Consider the following 14,280-nt stretch of genomic DNA (forward strand, 5'->3'; position numbering starts at 1 on the left):
TATATATATATATATATATGAGTGTGTGTGTGTATATACACATACATTGCCTTTAATGAAAGTTGTGATAAAGAAGAAAAAATTAAAAAATTACCTCCTGTCATACATTTTACTGACAAGTTTAGGCAAACCACAAACTAAGCATTATATGTAACTTTTTAAAGTATAAGATAAAATCAAGAGAAAAAAATGATGAGTCCCCTGAATTTGCAAATATGTATTAATCCATGGCAAGTAGAACACATTTGTATATTTCTTAAAATAAAATGTTGGTTATTATATAAGAATTGAAGAAATACACAATGCCATTGACTTTCCTTTGGGACTTTATTTTCTTAACTATGAAATTGAGAATGTGAGGTTATTGTTGTCTCTCCAGTTCCAGCTCTAAAAAATTGTATCATTTTGTGAAATCAGAATAGATTTTTATCTTCTTTCATTTTTAATTTTTTATCAGCCAGTTTGAGTAGACCTAATTCACATTTGATATCAGCTTTTATTGTGTGTGCATTCTTCCACTGAGAAATTATCCTTTCCTCCTTACCTTTGGAAATCCTCATTTGGTGAAACTCATTTCAGAGCACCCTCAGTCTCCTAAAGGAATGGGGAAGGAATCCAGAAAGTGGCATAAAAACTCATGCTCAGGGTGCTGGATCAGGAAATGCTCTGGTTTGAATATGTCCCCCAACATTCATGTGTTGGAAACTTAATCTCCCAGTGCAACATTGTTGAGAACTAGGGACTTTAAGACCTGTAATGAAATCATGAGAGCTCTGTCTTCAGTGAATAATGCTCTATTCACTGGAGTGATACTAGTCAGTTATCGTGAAAGTGGATTTGGATTTCTCTCAATTGCTCTCTCTCTCTTTCATGCCTTTCCACCTTCCACCATGGAATGAGGCAATGAGAAGCCCAGATCAGATGTAGGCCCCTCAACCTTGAATTTCCTAGCCTCCAGAACTGTAAGAAATGGATCTCTGTTATTTATAAATTACCTAATCCCAGGTATTATGTTTTAGCAGCATAAAATGGTATAACATAGGAAATAATAAAATAAAAACAAGCTCTTTGGGACCATTGGCTATATAAAACACACTCTAAGCAGAATGATAAGAAGCAATGAATAGGTTACCAATCAGAAGACCCAACTCCAACACTAAATTGCTATATGACCTTGAAACGTTGGACTTTTCTGTCAGTTTCCTCAACTATAAAATTAAATGCTGGGAACTAGGTTCTCAGATTACTCAGAAACTCTTTCCAGGGTTTTATCCACTTGACAAAGATAAGAAGCCAGGAAAAATAATGGCCGAATTTAAAGACATTTAGTGATTAAAAGCTTCTATTTTGTATTCCATTTTAATTTACTTTTTTTTTGGTACTCTATCTGATTGTAAATTGTTTCAGTGGTTGACCTCAAAATTGATATATACGTGTTTAATGTTTCATTGTCTACTTAGAATCAATCGTGAACATTTTAAGTGGACTATAAAAGCCTTACCACTGTATAGATCACTCCTCTTTATGTTATGTAGTTGTCTTACATATTACATTTATATGCATAGAAAATTTTATCAGATATACACACATACACTTTTTTTTTGCTTTTAACAGTCATATGTATTTTAAAAAACATAAAGGAAAAAGAGTTATTCTAATCATCCACATTTTTTTCCCATTTCTGTTGCCCTCCCTTCATTCCTGATGTTCTAAGTTTCTTTCTAGTATTTTCTGCCTTCTTTTTAAAGAAATTCCATTAGTAATTCTTTTAGAACAGGCCTGCTTGGCAAGAAAATTGAACTTTCAAACCCACAAACCCCAGGGGAACAGAGTGACCAAGTGCCACTTACATTGGGCCTCCTGACTGGGGAAAAATAAACACCTCAAAGCAATACTGAAGTGCTTGCCTGGCATCTCCATATTTACTCCACTTAGAGGATGATTAGTGTCAACAGATGACTTTTGTGCGTGAAACATGCTTCTTCACCAAAGACAGTACATTTTTCATTAAGTTACAATAAACCAAACCTTAGTTATAAAGGAAATTTCCAACTGACAAATGGATCTTGCTAAAGGATTTTCTATCCAGCAACATAGCCAGAGTGAAGGGAGCAATTCTTTATGGAATGCAGGCACTTCTGAATACTGTTATCACATCATCTTTGGGCTGGATGCTCACAAAACTCTGGCTGCCATGTTAGTGAAATGTGCATGCAGGTACAAGTAGTACCTGCTATTCAGTGGCTGTTCAACTGGCTGTGGCAGGGCCTTGAATGGCAGTGTGAGTGAAATTGATACTTACTCAATAAGCAATGGGAAGCCATGAAGGATTATGATAATGAGAGCAATGTGATCAAAGTGGAGCCTTAGGAAGATTCATCTTGCAGTAGAACATAAAATGGATTTAGAATAGGGAGACCAGTAGAGAAGTGAGGTGGCAGTGGCCACAGTCCTGGTGAGAGGCAACACAAATCAAGTTAGCAGTAGTTGCAGGAAGAGTGAGGAAGGCACAGGTAGCTATAAGCTTTCTTCCAGAAAGTGGGATGGGAAATTCACCCTGTGAATGCTGCTCCGTACTCCCTCCTCTTTGGAGTGTAAATAAGAGCCCTACATTCAGTTGCAGGATGAATTTAGATGCACATCAGCCTGGAGCTCAGTTCTTCCTCCAGAGGCTTATTTTTTCCCTCCATACAGAGCTTAGTGTCGTCTGGCACATTTTCATTCCTAGAGCATAATGTCCAGGCCTATGAGTTTGCCTAGTCATTCCTGATTCATTTATCTCATCAATGTTTAAGTGACTATTAAGTGCAATACATAGTTCTATCCACTTAGAACAAATTTTCCCCAACCTCTGCCTGTCAAAAGTACATTCCTGCCCTTGTTATGTATAGCAAAGACCTATTTCACTGATTATCAGAAAAGAATGAATAAAGTTAAAATGTGGAAAGCCTAGTGATCTAAAGATAGGTAACATGTTTTTGCTTCCTAGTGGTTCAAGGTTCAAATACAGGATGTTTCCATGCACGTTTTCAGGCATGCATAATAATGGTTAGTGTTTTCCTAAAGATTATAATCCCTGTATGACAAGTCAGAAATTCAGGCACCCAGGTGTTGTAAAATCTTGAGTGACATTTTGTCCTCTTAATCTGCCACCCTTGGCTGTGTGTGCTTAACGCCAGCTGAAACCCCAGCCTACAGGATACGTTGTCTTTTGCCATTTTACTCATTCCAGTGAAATCTATTTAAATGCTGTCATTAAGCAATTCATTTTTATATTTAAGCAAGTGCTGTCAGTATATGTCTCTTCAATTGTTTTAGCCAGTTCTGTTGGTATTGACTTTAGATCATCTGAATACCCTAATGATGAGTTCATTTGTTAATAGAAGAGTTTCTCTTCTGAACTTAGGCAATCAATGCAATTTACCAATACATGCTGCTAAGTTAGAGTATGGCTGTGTCTCACAGAACAATCATGTGAAAAAAAAATAAATCCAAAACAAAACAAAGAAACACAAAACCAATGCAATTAATTGTTTTTCTGTCTTTCTCCATGTTGTTGAAGATCCAGTTATTTGAAATTATCTGAACGATTGGCTTTTCCCTTTTGATTAAGAAATGTAAAAACCCAGTTTGGATGTATCTGCTAGTAGAATGTAAGGAAAATGCATATGAAGTAGAAATGCAAAAGGAATATAGAACAATACTAATAAAATCACACTTTATGCTTGACTGACAGTATTATTATTGATTATGGAAAAAACCAATACCTGAGTCCACTGCCACAATATCTCTAGGCCATCCAAATGTTCACTTTGACAGTCTCAACATACAGGAAACATATTGCATTAGATTTGTTTTCTGTAAAAGGAGGGGGATAATGTCATAAGTTTGACTGTAACTGTTCAGAGCATGCTTCTTATAACCCCCAAAAGATTCTCTACATTTTCTATAAATATGGTATACATGTCTATTGGACTAGAATAACAATTAATGGAGTATAATCTCTGGGACAGAATTACCTTGCTAAAGAATTTTGAAGAAGTATTATCATTATATAGAAAACAGCTGGCAAGTTTTCTAAGCATCTTTTATGTCACATTTTATCCCTAAGGAAATATGATATCGTGTATGCCATGTGGATGGGACTCAAGAGATAGCAACAGTCTTTCCTTCCTTTGTTCTTTCTACCTTTTTTTTTAATAGCGCTATATTATATGGTTTATGTAATTCAATATGGTTCCTGGGTTACCTGAGCTTTAGTGCAGCACAAGGATTATCTATATAAAAAAAGACGGGGTTCTTATTTTTAGGAACATAGGTTTAGCAAGTGAGCAACTCTGAGCCTGTCTGTAGCCACATCATCCCTCCAAAGGAAATAAATTTGCTGATAATGAGAGAGGAGTCATCTCAGAAATGCTCCTTGGAATCAGAGAAGTTCCTTCTTCCTTGCATTTAATTTCCAAGATACCCCATGACAGAGGTGGCCCATGTAGAATAGGAGCTTCAGGGCTTCCCCATCCTCAGGGTCCAACGTTAATAAAGAAGTAAAGAGCCTCTCTGACGGAGTGAAGTGTGGAAGGAGGGGCTACTGAAGGAGAGATCAGCTGGAAAATACAGAATCATCCTAGGCTTCCTTGGAAACACAGAGAGAGAGAAAAGAGAGAAAGACAAATAGAGAAAAAGAGAGGTCTGTAGAATCTAAACATATCAAAGTCTTCTGTGAATAGCACTTTCCAGACAGAAGCATTCTATTCACTCCAGAACCACTACTGATATGGAGAGTATAAGATAGTGGTTCCTATAATCCTCATTGGAATAACTATGTAGGTTTCATACCGCAACGTGGCCTCTACTCAGTAAGCCCATAAACTATCTGGCTGTAAAAATCTATGCATGAACACCTGTGTAGAAAGCAGTCACAATCAAGATGCACTGCATTTACATATCATGTTGCAGCTTCCAGAGCACTGTTGTCAGTGTTGGCTACTCACAACCACCCTTGCTGTAGAAAAGGCAGGAATTATTATCATCATTTTTAAAATGAAGAAACTGATGCTCAAAGGTGTTTAGTACTTACCAATAGGGTAAGTGGCAAAGCTGGGACTAGAACCCAGGTTTTTAACATTTCTGGCACAGCACTCTCTCCACGCTAGCCTATTACCTCACATCACACCATACTGGAGTACATTGTCTAACATTTTAATTTCTTTTATTGTTTTTTCTTATACTAGAGCTTCCTCAATTGTGAGATAAGTATCATGATAGGGAACCATGGCAAAAAAAATAAGGAGAATATAGGTTTTTAAAAGCATATAGACGTTATAAATTAAAGCAACATAACTGTTAACTCTCCAGCCTCCATTTTCCAATCAGTTTAAATTACTTTAATGTATGTTTTTAAACTTAAAATTAGCTGCAATCCCAATATGTAACTGTCTTGATGTTTGGTGAATTGTGCTATGTCATTTTCCTTTTAATTTTCCTCCTTTTGCAGTGTGTCTCACATTCTGGCATGTGTATCTGGAACTTGCGATTGTCTTCCTATGTCCCATCATTTCAAAAGAGAAATTATCTCTTTGTGTATCTTGTAGAATAATTCACGTATCATTTGCACATAAATAATTCACTTAACATTTTTTCTTCAAAGTCTCTTAATGTAATAATTCCTCATAGCATGCCTAAAACAACATCAAATTACAGTGAAAGCAAAGTAACAAATTGCGAGCTTTTTCTCATATGGCGAGGTTCTCTGCCATCATTTACTCCACCGTCATTTACTTGCCATCATTTACTTGAAAGATTCAAGGTGATGAGCACACAAGAGGATGGCATGAGGACATCTGACTAGAGCTGTTGGGACATCAGAATAATAGCAAGTTAATTTCCAAAGAAAGGAGAACCTCTCAGTATAGACATTTTCGATCAATAGCCAGGCAACCCAGAAAAAATAATTTAAAGGAAGTTATTTTCCTATGTTGGCTCTATAAAAAGATGAATGTTTCAAAGAAACTGGCCTCAAACATGATCATCTTCCTCCTGATCAGAGAAAAATAACTGGGTCTAATTGGCAGTTCCAAAGCACAGAGCAGAAAGGGTATTTTCAAAAAACATGCCTCCGAATCAAAGGGAGGTTAAGCAATGTCACTTTGATTTTTCCCTCTTCCTGTCTCCTGCCAGTGGCAAGCTCATCCTATCACATCCAGCACGCTTTAAAAGGAAACCACTTGAACACAGCACCCATTACTTTGTGATAACCTAAGTCTTCTAGAACAGACTTATCTGGAGTCTAAGGGACTGAAAAAAGTGGATTCATGTGATTTCCACAGTGACATGTCTTCAGCCTACTGCTATATCTTAATTGCAAACCAGCCAGACTTGGGAGAGAAAAGGGTGTTTTAAAAAAAAGGCAGATGTGAGTGTGCATGTGTGTACAGACTGGGTCCTGCTGCTGTAGGAAAGGTGTGTGCCAGTCCCCACTTCTTGCCAACACCTCCTCTCTCTTTGTTCTTCTGACATGGGAGAATCTGCAGGATGAGTGAGGTTCGCATCCTCTGTACATGGACTGCAAATGAACAGGTTTTCATATCCAAGATACATGTGACAGATGAGTTGGGCCAGCCAGACACATATTTCTTCTTTTCTCATTTTCACCTCTTACCTCATTCCTTAGCTTTTTTCCTATTCTAGCACTTGCCAAAATTCAACCTCAGGCACAGATGGTGAGAAAATGATTTTTGCCTACCAAGCCAAAGAAAGTGCCCAAATATTAATGGTTATTTATCTAGAAACAGAACCTGAGACTTAATAAATGGAAGCATGGATTTCCAGCACAACATCTAAACTTTGAAAGTGTTTTATTCCGTTGTTATGCATAGAGGGTTTCAGTGTGTCGAATATCACTTGTCACCCAGAATGTCAAGTCCAGAGTTAGATTACATGTTGTCTCTGCTAAAAGTGGTTGCCTCTGTATTCTAATTTACAGCAGTATTCTCTTCTCTCTTCTCTGTAGCCCTTACCCACCTCCAAGATTCACAAATATAAAGGTCCCCAAACAGATACTTTTGTAAAGGATCTGAACAACCCTGAGGTTGTCAAATGGCTGCTTCAATGCTCTTTTTATCAAACGTAATGTCTGTAGCCTGAAAAAGTCTACGGGAGTACAAGTTTGGTTCTGATTACATAATTATGCTACAGAAATATGAAAAAAAATCATCACTGAAACCCTCCAGGTGCTTAAACAGTTTGATAGACTGTAGCCACTCTGCCATCAGCACCCCCAGCTGTGTTGCTTAGCAACATTTTAATTCCAGAAGAATCGAAGGAGATGAAATCCCTGTGGAGAAGGAAACAGAAATAAGAGGGCTGTTGACAGATGATCTGAGTTGTTTCTTCTAATATACTGTGAAGATCACTAGCTCTTTTCATGAATGATAAATGGACTGTACACAGATCAATGGGTTCAGTGCTAAACTGGAACCAGGCTCCATGTCTAAGGCAATGCAGGCCGAGAGGCCCAGAGATGTCCTCATTTCTATGATTTGGTGTGTATTTTCTTAAATGATCCACGGGAGGAAATTGATCTCAGTATTCAGTCATTCCTTGTCCTTTTGTGGTATCGGCTAATAAAAATGATTTTGGAAATGGACACTTGACACTTGACTTTCTATCACGGTGGAAGTGTGGCCAGGTGTGAGCAGCAGTGCTAGGGTGAGCAGTTCCCTACCACAAATCTAAAAATCCAGGATATGCCCACGACCATTCTGTCTGCATCTGTTTCCCCAACCTGTCATTACAACCCAATCAGGTCCAAACAGGGTAAGATCAGAGTGAAAGGTGGGAAGAGAAGGACCCTAGTTGTGCACCCAGAAGTCCACTTTTATGGTCCCTAATGAACTTTCTAGGCAGCCTTCACAAGGCCTGCCTGTATTGGAAAGCTGCACTTGGACAGGTAACCGTGTTTCCCAGGAGAAGAAAATTGCTTTCTGAGTCTCCAGTCTGCTTATCTACAGCACCCTGTTTCGGTTAGCTCCTTATGTTTCTGAAGAGCATTTTATATTGCTTATTGTTTTGGTAGCTAGTTGCAATGATTATGCCTGCTAATATTGTCTAATTGCACTTTGTCTTCTGTTTACAGGCTGTTGAAAAGGCAAAACCTAGGAATAATCCTGTGAAGTAAGTTATTATTTTTATTAGTTGCAAATGTTAATTTTAATGGACTCGATGCATGTGAAAAAATAAGGTCATAAAAGGGACCTTGGATTTTGAGTTAATCTCTATTCATGACAATTTAAAGACAAAAACAAAACAAGCCAAAAAAAATCCTCCAATGAGCAGAGACCAGCTTATATTTTTTCCTGTGTTCCTCATGAAGAAATGCCCCACGTTGTACCCAGTTTACATAAATTAATATGTGCAATCCATGAACAGCTGCCAAATTCTATTATAATCATATTCAATACATAGTACTTCAAGCCTTTGGGTTTTGCACATGCTAAAAAGATTACATTTTTAATTGCAAACCTTGGACCTATGACAGAGACATAAATGACTGAAAGTGTGCCAAGTGATTTCCAGCCACGTGGGGAAGTTTGGCACCTTGGCATCAAGGCCTCAATACTCAGTTAATGAAAAGCTCATAAAGTATACTTAACCAAAGGCTTTTCTTTTTTGTTTTAGCTAACAGAAAGCAACTCCCAAGGCATTTGATGAGATACTCTTAAATCATAAACAAGCTACACAGACCTCCTTTAAATATAGTACATCTTAGACATCCCTGTCTCTTCCAGAAGGGCGACTTTCTTTTTTTTTTTTGAGGCGGAGTCTCGCTCTGTCACCCGGACTGGAGTGCAGTGGCCGGATCTCAGCTCACTGCAAGCTCCACCTCCCGGGTTTACGCCATTCTCCTGCCTCAGCCTCCCGAGTAGCTGGGACTACAGGCGCCCGCCACCTCGCCCGGCTAGTTTTTGTATTTTTAGTAGAGACGGGGTTTCACCGTGTTAGCCAGGATGGTCTCGATCTCCTGACCTCGTGATCCGCCCGTCTCGGCCTCCCAAAGTGCTGGGATTACAGGCTTGAGCCACCGCGCCGGGCCAGAAGGGCGACTTTCAAATTAAGAAGGATGACTGTCTTGTCATTTGGGTTTGTAACATCTGATTGCAGTGTTACAATGCATGCTAGCCCTGCCAGCTCTGTGGCTGAGGGAGGACTTTCTCTATTTGCTGGGTTATTATAGGTCTGGTAATATCACATCTCGAGGAACTACGTGTTAATTTATTTCGGCTGACTTCCATTATAGTTGGTACCAAATACAGAAATGGAGAGTACATTGATTTTTAAGTTTCTGGGAGAATGGATCAGCTAATGCTAATGACAAGAAGCCTGCTTATGTTTTGTATGATAAAATAACTAACTTTTCCAGGGCATCAGGGTAGCATTTAGCATACCATTAAATCCAAGCCCTAGTACATTTTTCCAAAAGGTGTTGTGTACTTTGCTTTTAAGTTTCATTTTTCTTAGGCCAATGAATACTTCCTATCAGGCTCTGTAACATCTAGAGGGATATCCGTAGTCTGGAGATATATTATGATGTAGTCCTGTGGAAGTATTTGTAGTAGCTGAGGTTTTGTCAAATAGTGCAGCTGGGGTTGAAATCTTCTCTGCAGCCTGATTTCTTTTCCATCTGAATGCCCTAAAGGCTCCTCCACTGTGAGCCTGTGGCTGGCAAGCTCGGAGAATTAGAGGTGGTGCTAATGAGGCCAGGGTCAGGGCTTTTGTCCCTGGGTGGGCGATTAGTGATCTTCTTTCCTGCAGTTCAACTGCACTCCTCCCTCCAGTCCGCCTGCATGCAGATGTGTGCCCCAGGTCACAAGGCATGGGGCTAGGGCTGGAGGAATGTAAATCGAGGCCCTCAATGGCAAATGTCTCCAAGCTCCAGCCCTCCCAATAGGAAGTGATTCCCAAGCTGCATTTTTGCATGCATAGAATAGCCCATTGGCAGTGTTTGGGGTTGCATTTAATTCTATTCTAATGGCCTACAAGTGGGACCTGTTTTCTCTTTGCTCCTTGTGAGAATTTGACCCTACAGTAATTGTATTTTTATGCGTTCTTATTAATTCACAGTGCAGACTCTATCTAATGTGTAGCTTTCTGAGGAATGTTATAAAAAGAAGGAAGGGAAACTAGAAGAGTCACAGGATTATTGAGTTTTGTGCTTTAAATATATTTGAAAATCCGCTTAGTAATAAACCTAAGTCACAACCAACTGGTAGGTGTTTAGAATTGTCTTCTAATTAAATAAGATACTGTTCTCAGGATGAGTTTGGGTTCATGATACCAAACTCAGCACTTGAAGAAGGAGACTTCCTCAGGACCTCAGCTCAGAAACAAAAACTCCACAGCAGGGTTCAGTTGCTCTGCCTGACAGGAGAACGCAGTCAAAGTTTTTAAAAAGTTTTATATATAATGGTCCTTTTGCCATTTCTGACGACATCAAAGGCACCCCTCCCGAGGAAATCTCAACTGCACAACCCTACTATGCCCCAATTCAGCAGGAAGCAGTTAGAGCAGTCGTCTGCCAACCTCCCCAACAGCACTTGGGTTTTCCTGTTGAGATGGGGGACTAAGAGACAGGACTAGCTGGATTTCCTAGGCCGATTAAGAATTCCTAAGCCTAGTTGGGGAAGGTGACCACACCCTCCTTTAAACATGGGGCTTCTAACTCAGCTCACACCTGACCAATCAGGTAGTAAAGAGAGCTCACTAAAATACCAACTAGGCTAAAAGCAGGAGGTGAAGAAATAATCAAATCATCGATCGCCTGAGAGCACAACGATCAGGATATAAACCCAGGCATTCGAGCCGGATCGGACAACCCCCTTTGGGTCCCCTCCCATTGTATGGGAGCTCTATTTTCACTCTATAAAATCTTGCAACTGCACACTCTTCTGATCCGTGTTTGTTCTGGCTTGAGCTGAGCTTTTGCTCACCATCCACCACTGCTGAATGCTGCCATTGCAGACCCACCCTTGACTTCCACCCCTCCAGATCTGGCAGGGTGTCTACTGCTCTCCTGATTCAGCCAGGCGCCCATTGCCACTCCCAATCGGGCTAAAGGCTTGCCATTGTTCCTGCACAGTTAAGTGCCTGGGTTCGTCCTAATCAAGTTGAACAGTAGTCACTGGGTTCCATGGTTCTCTTCCATGACCCACAGTTTCTAATAAAGCTATTGCACTCACCACATGGCCCAAGGTTCCATTCCTTGGAATCCATGAGGTCAAGAACCCCAGGTCAGAGAACAAAAGGCCTGCCTCATCTTGGGAGTGGCCACCACCACTATCTTGGGAGCTCGAGGAACAAAGCCCTCCCAGTAACACTAGAGAATTTCAGTTACACACAATGTACTGGAACCCCAAATAGAGTAAATGTTCAATACAGGTTTTCTAAATGAATAAGTAAACAAATTGGACATATCCCAGAAAACAGGGATTCTTCCAGGAAAATAGGTTTATTTCAGGAACCTAGTCTGCAGACTTGATAAGGCTGGTGGCACTCTTCTAGTAGAGTGTCACCATCATGTCAAAATATAGTACATCATGTGTATGATAACTAACCAAGTGGTCCAGTCCCTGTTATTCTTGACTCATGCCACATGGAAAAATGTTCCTCCATTGCTCTGGTTATTTCTAGCTGTTTTGTTTCTGACCAGTTCCTTGTTTGATCTCGTATCAAGAAATAACATTTGATTGTCTTTTTGAGAATACAATGAAAATTGTGTACAGTTTTACTGGAAAACAGAGGCCCAATGACATCATTTACAATTCAAGTATGAACACAAATTGGTAAATATGAACATGTATGTGGTTTCATATAGCCCTTTGGTGTAGAGTTTGGCAAATGGTTGAAAAAAATCAAAAGAAGAACATTTCTTGACATGTGCAAATTATATGAAATTCAAATTTCAGTAAGTATAAATAAAGTTTTATTGGAACACAGCCACACTCATTAATTTCCATATTGCCTGTGACTGCTTTTGTGTTACAATGGCAGAGTTGAGTAGTTGTGACATAAAATGTATGTAGCCTACAAAGCTGTACACTTTTACCATCTGGCCCCTTATAGAAAGTTTGTGGACTCCTGTTCTAGTTGGTGAGGTAGAAAAAAGCATTAAGCTTTTTTGTGATGCTGAAGGTTAAACTATCAATCCTTTCTCCTTTGGCCTTTAAAACAATAAGTAGATATTTACTGAGCCCTTATTGTGTGTTTAGGACTTTCTAGGGTTGATGTGCCACTTAATTCTCATCCAGAGCAAACAGACTCGCTCTTCACTCACTACCTTTGAAAATCATATGGATATGAGATCCATTGACAGGGCATTGATGCCTCAGAAACCAGTGAACATATAGAACACATATCTAGAGCATACTGCTAGTCTTCCAAACAGTGTGTAGATGGATTTATAGACAAGGTCATATGAATTTTCTAAAATTCTGTCACTTCCACATCTAACAAAGGTTAAATTAGCTTTCAGTTATGGTGATGGTAAATAAACTCATTAGTACATGGCTAATAAGTTTCTAAAAGTTTCGCTTCCCTCCCCCTATTTCTTAACCACTTATTCAATTTATTTTTAATATTTTCATGGTTGTAAGCTACTTCTTTCATTGCCATAGGGAGACTCTGATATACAGTAATTATGCTCCATTTAAAAAAGAAATTAAATATATGCCTAGTCAATGTAAGCACATAATGTACCTGGATACACTAAGGCCATTTCCTTGAAACATTAAATATTACCTCTGAAGGTAAGATTCAAACATGAATGTTCTTAAGATCAGTGATCAGGACAAGAGAAATCTGGTGTATTTCTCACTATAGTGGAACCCTACTGGTATCAGAGTTTGATTAGTATGTTCAAATTATAGCTCTTTAATGTGTCAGAAAGACTTTCACTTGTATTTTAATGCTCTGCAGCAGTCATCTCCAACATTTCATTGTGACAGTAAGGCCTGAGAGATGTACAGATTTCTTCCACCATATGTGACTTATCACATATATTTTTTTTCAAAAACACATTTCTGTTATTAAGACATATGTGATAGTACATTTCTGAAAATGTGAATTGCTTTTGGCTAAAAGCCATGCACTAATAAGTTGAGTTGAATCTAACCAAGGTTGACATCTGTTACCAAAAGAGAGAGAGAAAGAAACAGAGAGAGCATGCACACACTGTTGTCAACCATAAAATTCTTCCCTGCTTTTACACTTTAACAACATTAAACAATGTGATGGTTGTCTTTCACAATTCAGGATCAGAATCCATTCTGCATAGGAAATTACAGTTTTTTTAGGACCCGGTTCATTATAGATATGTTGCTTTCATTAGTGAAAATGACAAATAGCCATAAAAATTTTCCTGACTGTGATATTTGCACATTATTCATTTATTCACCTGATGAATATTTATTTAGGTTCTACAACATTCTGGGAACTGTGATATATGCTGAGGGAATTAAAAGTAATTCTGAGATAGGTCCTACCCTTGAGGAGTTTAGAGTCCAGCAGAAAAGATAAAATCGGTTTGTAAAAAATTAAGCACAAGATATATAGGGAGAGAAATGTTTGTTAAGTGGGGAACAGATAAATTACAGGGAGGCTCTAAGAACAAAAAATGCTTCTAGTTAACACCGTCAAAGGTAGAAGAGACAATGGGGGAGGAGAAAACATTTGCACCTGGATTTTAAGGACTGCTGGTTTGCAACACTGGTGCTGGCAAGGGAAAGCAAGGAGCCCAGGATGCCTGATGGGGTGCGGGCAGTGAAAGACCAGGTTGGAAACCAAGGCTGAGTAGAAACGGTAGCTTAGGGCCCTCAGAGCTTATCGAGATGAAAGAGATTCACATGGTAGAGTCAAATGGCATTAAAGAGCTCTTCACTTGGTACTGAATGTGAATTATCAATCAGTCCCCTAATTATTAAACATAAAGAGTTGATAGACCGGGGTTCTAGTCTTAAATCTGATATTAGTTTGTGGTATGAAATTGCATGTGTCACCTCCTTGTTATAGGCCTCAGCTAGATTATTTATATGGACATTCCACTTCTTTAAAAAAGCCAAAGCCTGGAAGTCTGTTTTATGATTATACTCATTTTAGAACAATATTAGCCCTGTTAGTTCGATGTAGATTCATGCATACACATAAATTATATATATATGTGTGTGTGTGTGTGTGTGTGTGTGTGTGTGTGTGTGTATAATGCATCTATATTTAACTCCACACACATAC

The 14,280-nt window shown here is 38.9% G+C and overlaps 1 protein-coding gene across 5 annotated transcripts in view; it reads left to right on the forward strand.

Annotated features, from left to right (window-relative positions):
• Positions 1–14,280, forward strand: part of AFF2 (AF4/FMR2 family, member 2) — a 513,696-nt gene that overhangs the window by 417,764 nt on the left and 81,652 nt on the right. For all 5 annotated transcript variants that reach the window (XM_011930289.1, XM_011930287.1, XM_011930290.1 and 2 more), the window contains one exon: positions 8,135–8,172. In XM_011930289.1, coding sequence (XP_011785679.1) covers positions 8,135–8,172 — 38 coding nt within the window. The remainder of the gene's footprint in view (positions 1–8,134; positions 8,173–14,280) is intronic.

The sequence above is a fragment of the Colobus angolensis genome, unplaced genomic scaffold, assembly GCF_000951035.1.
Source record: "Colobus angolensis palliatus isolate OR3802 unplaced genomic scaffold, Cang.pa_1.0 Scaffold85, whole genome shotgun sequence".
Taxonomy (NCBI): Eukaryota; Metazoa; Chordata; class Mammalia; order Primates; family Cercopithecidae; genus Colobus; species Colobus angolensis.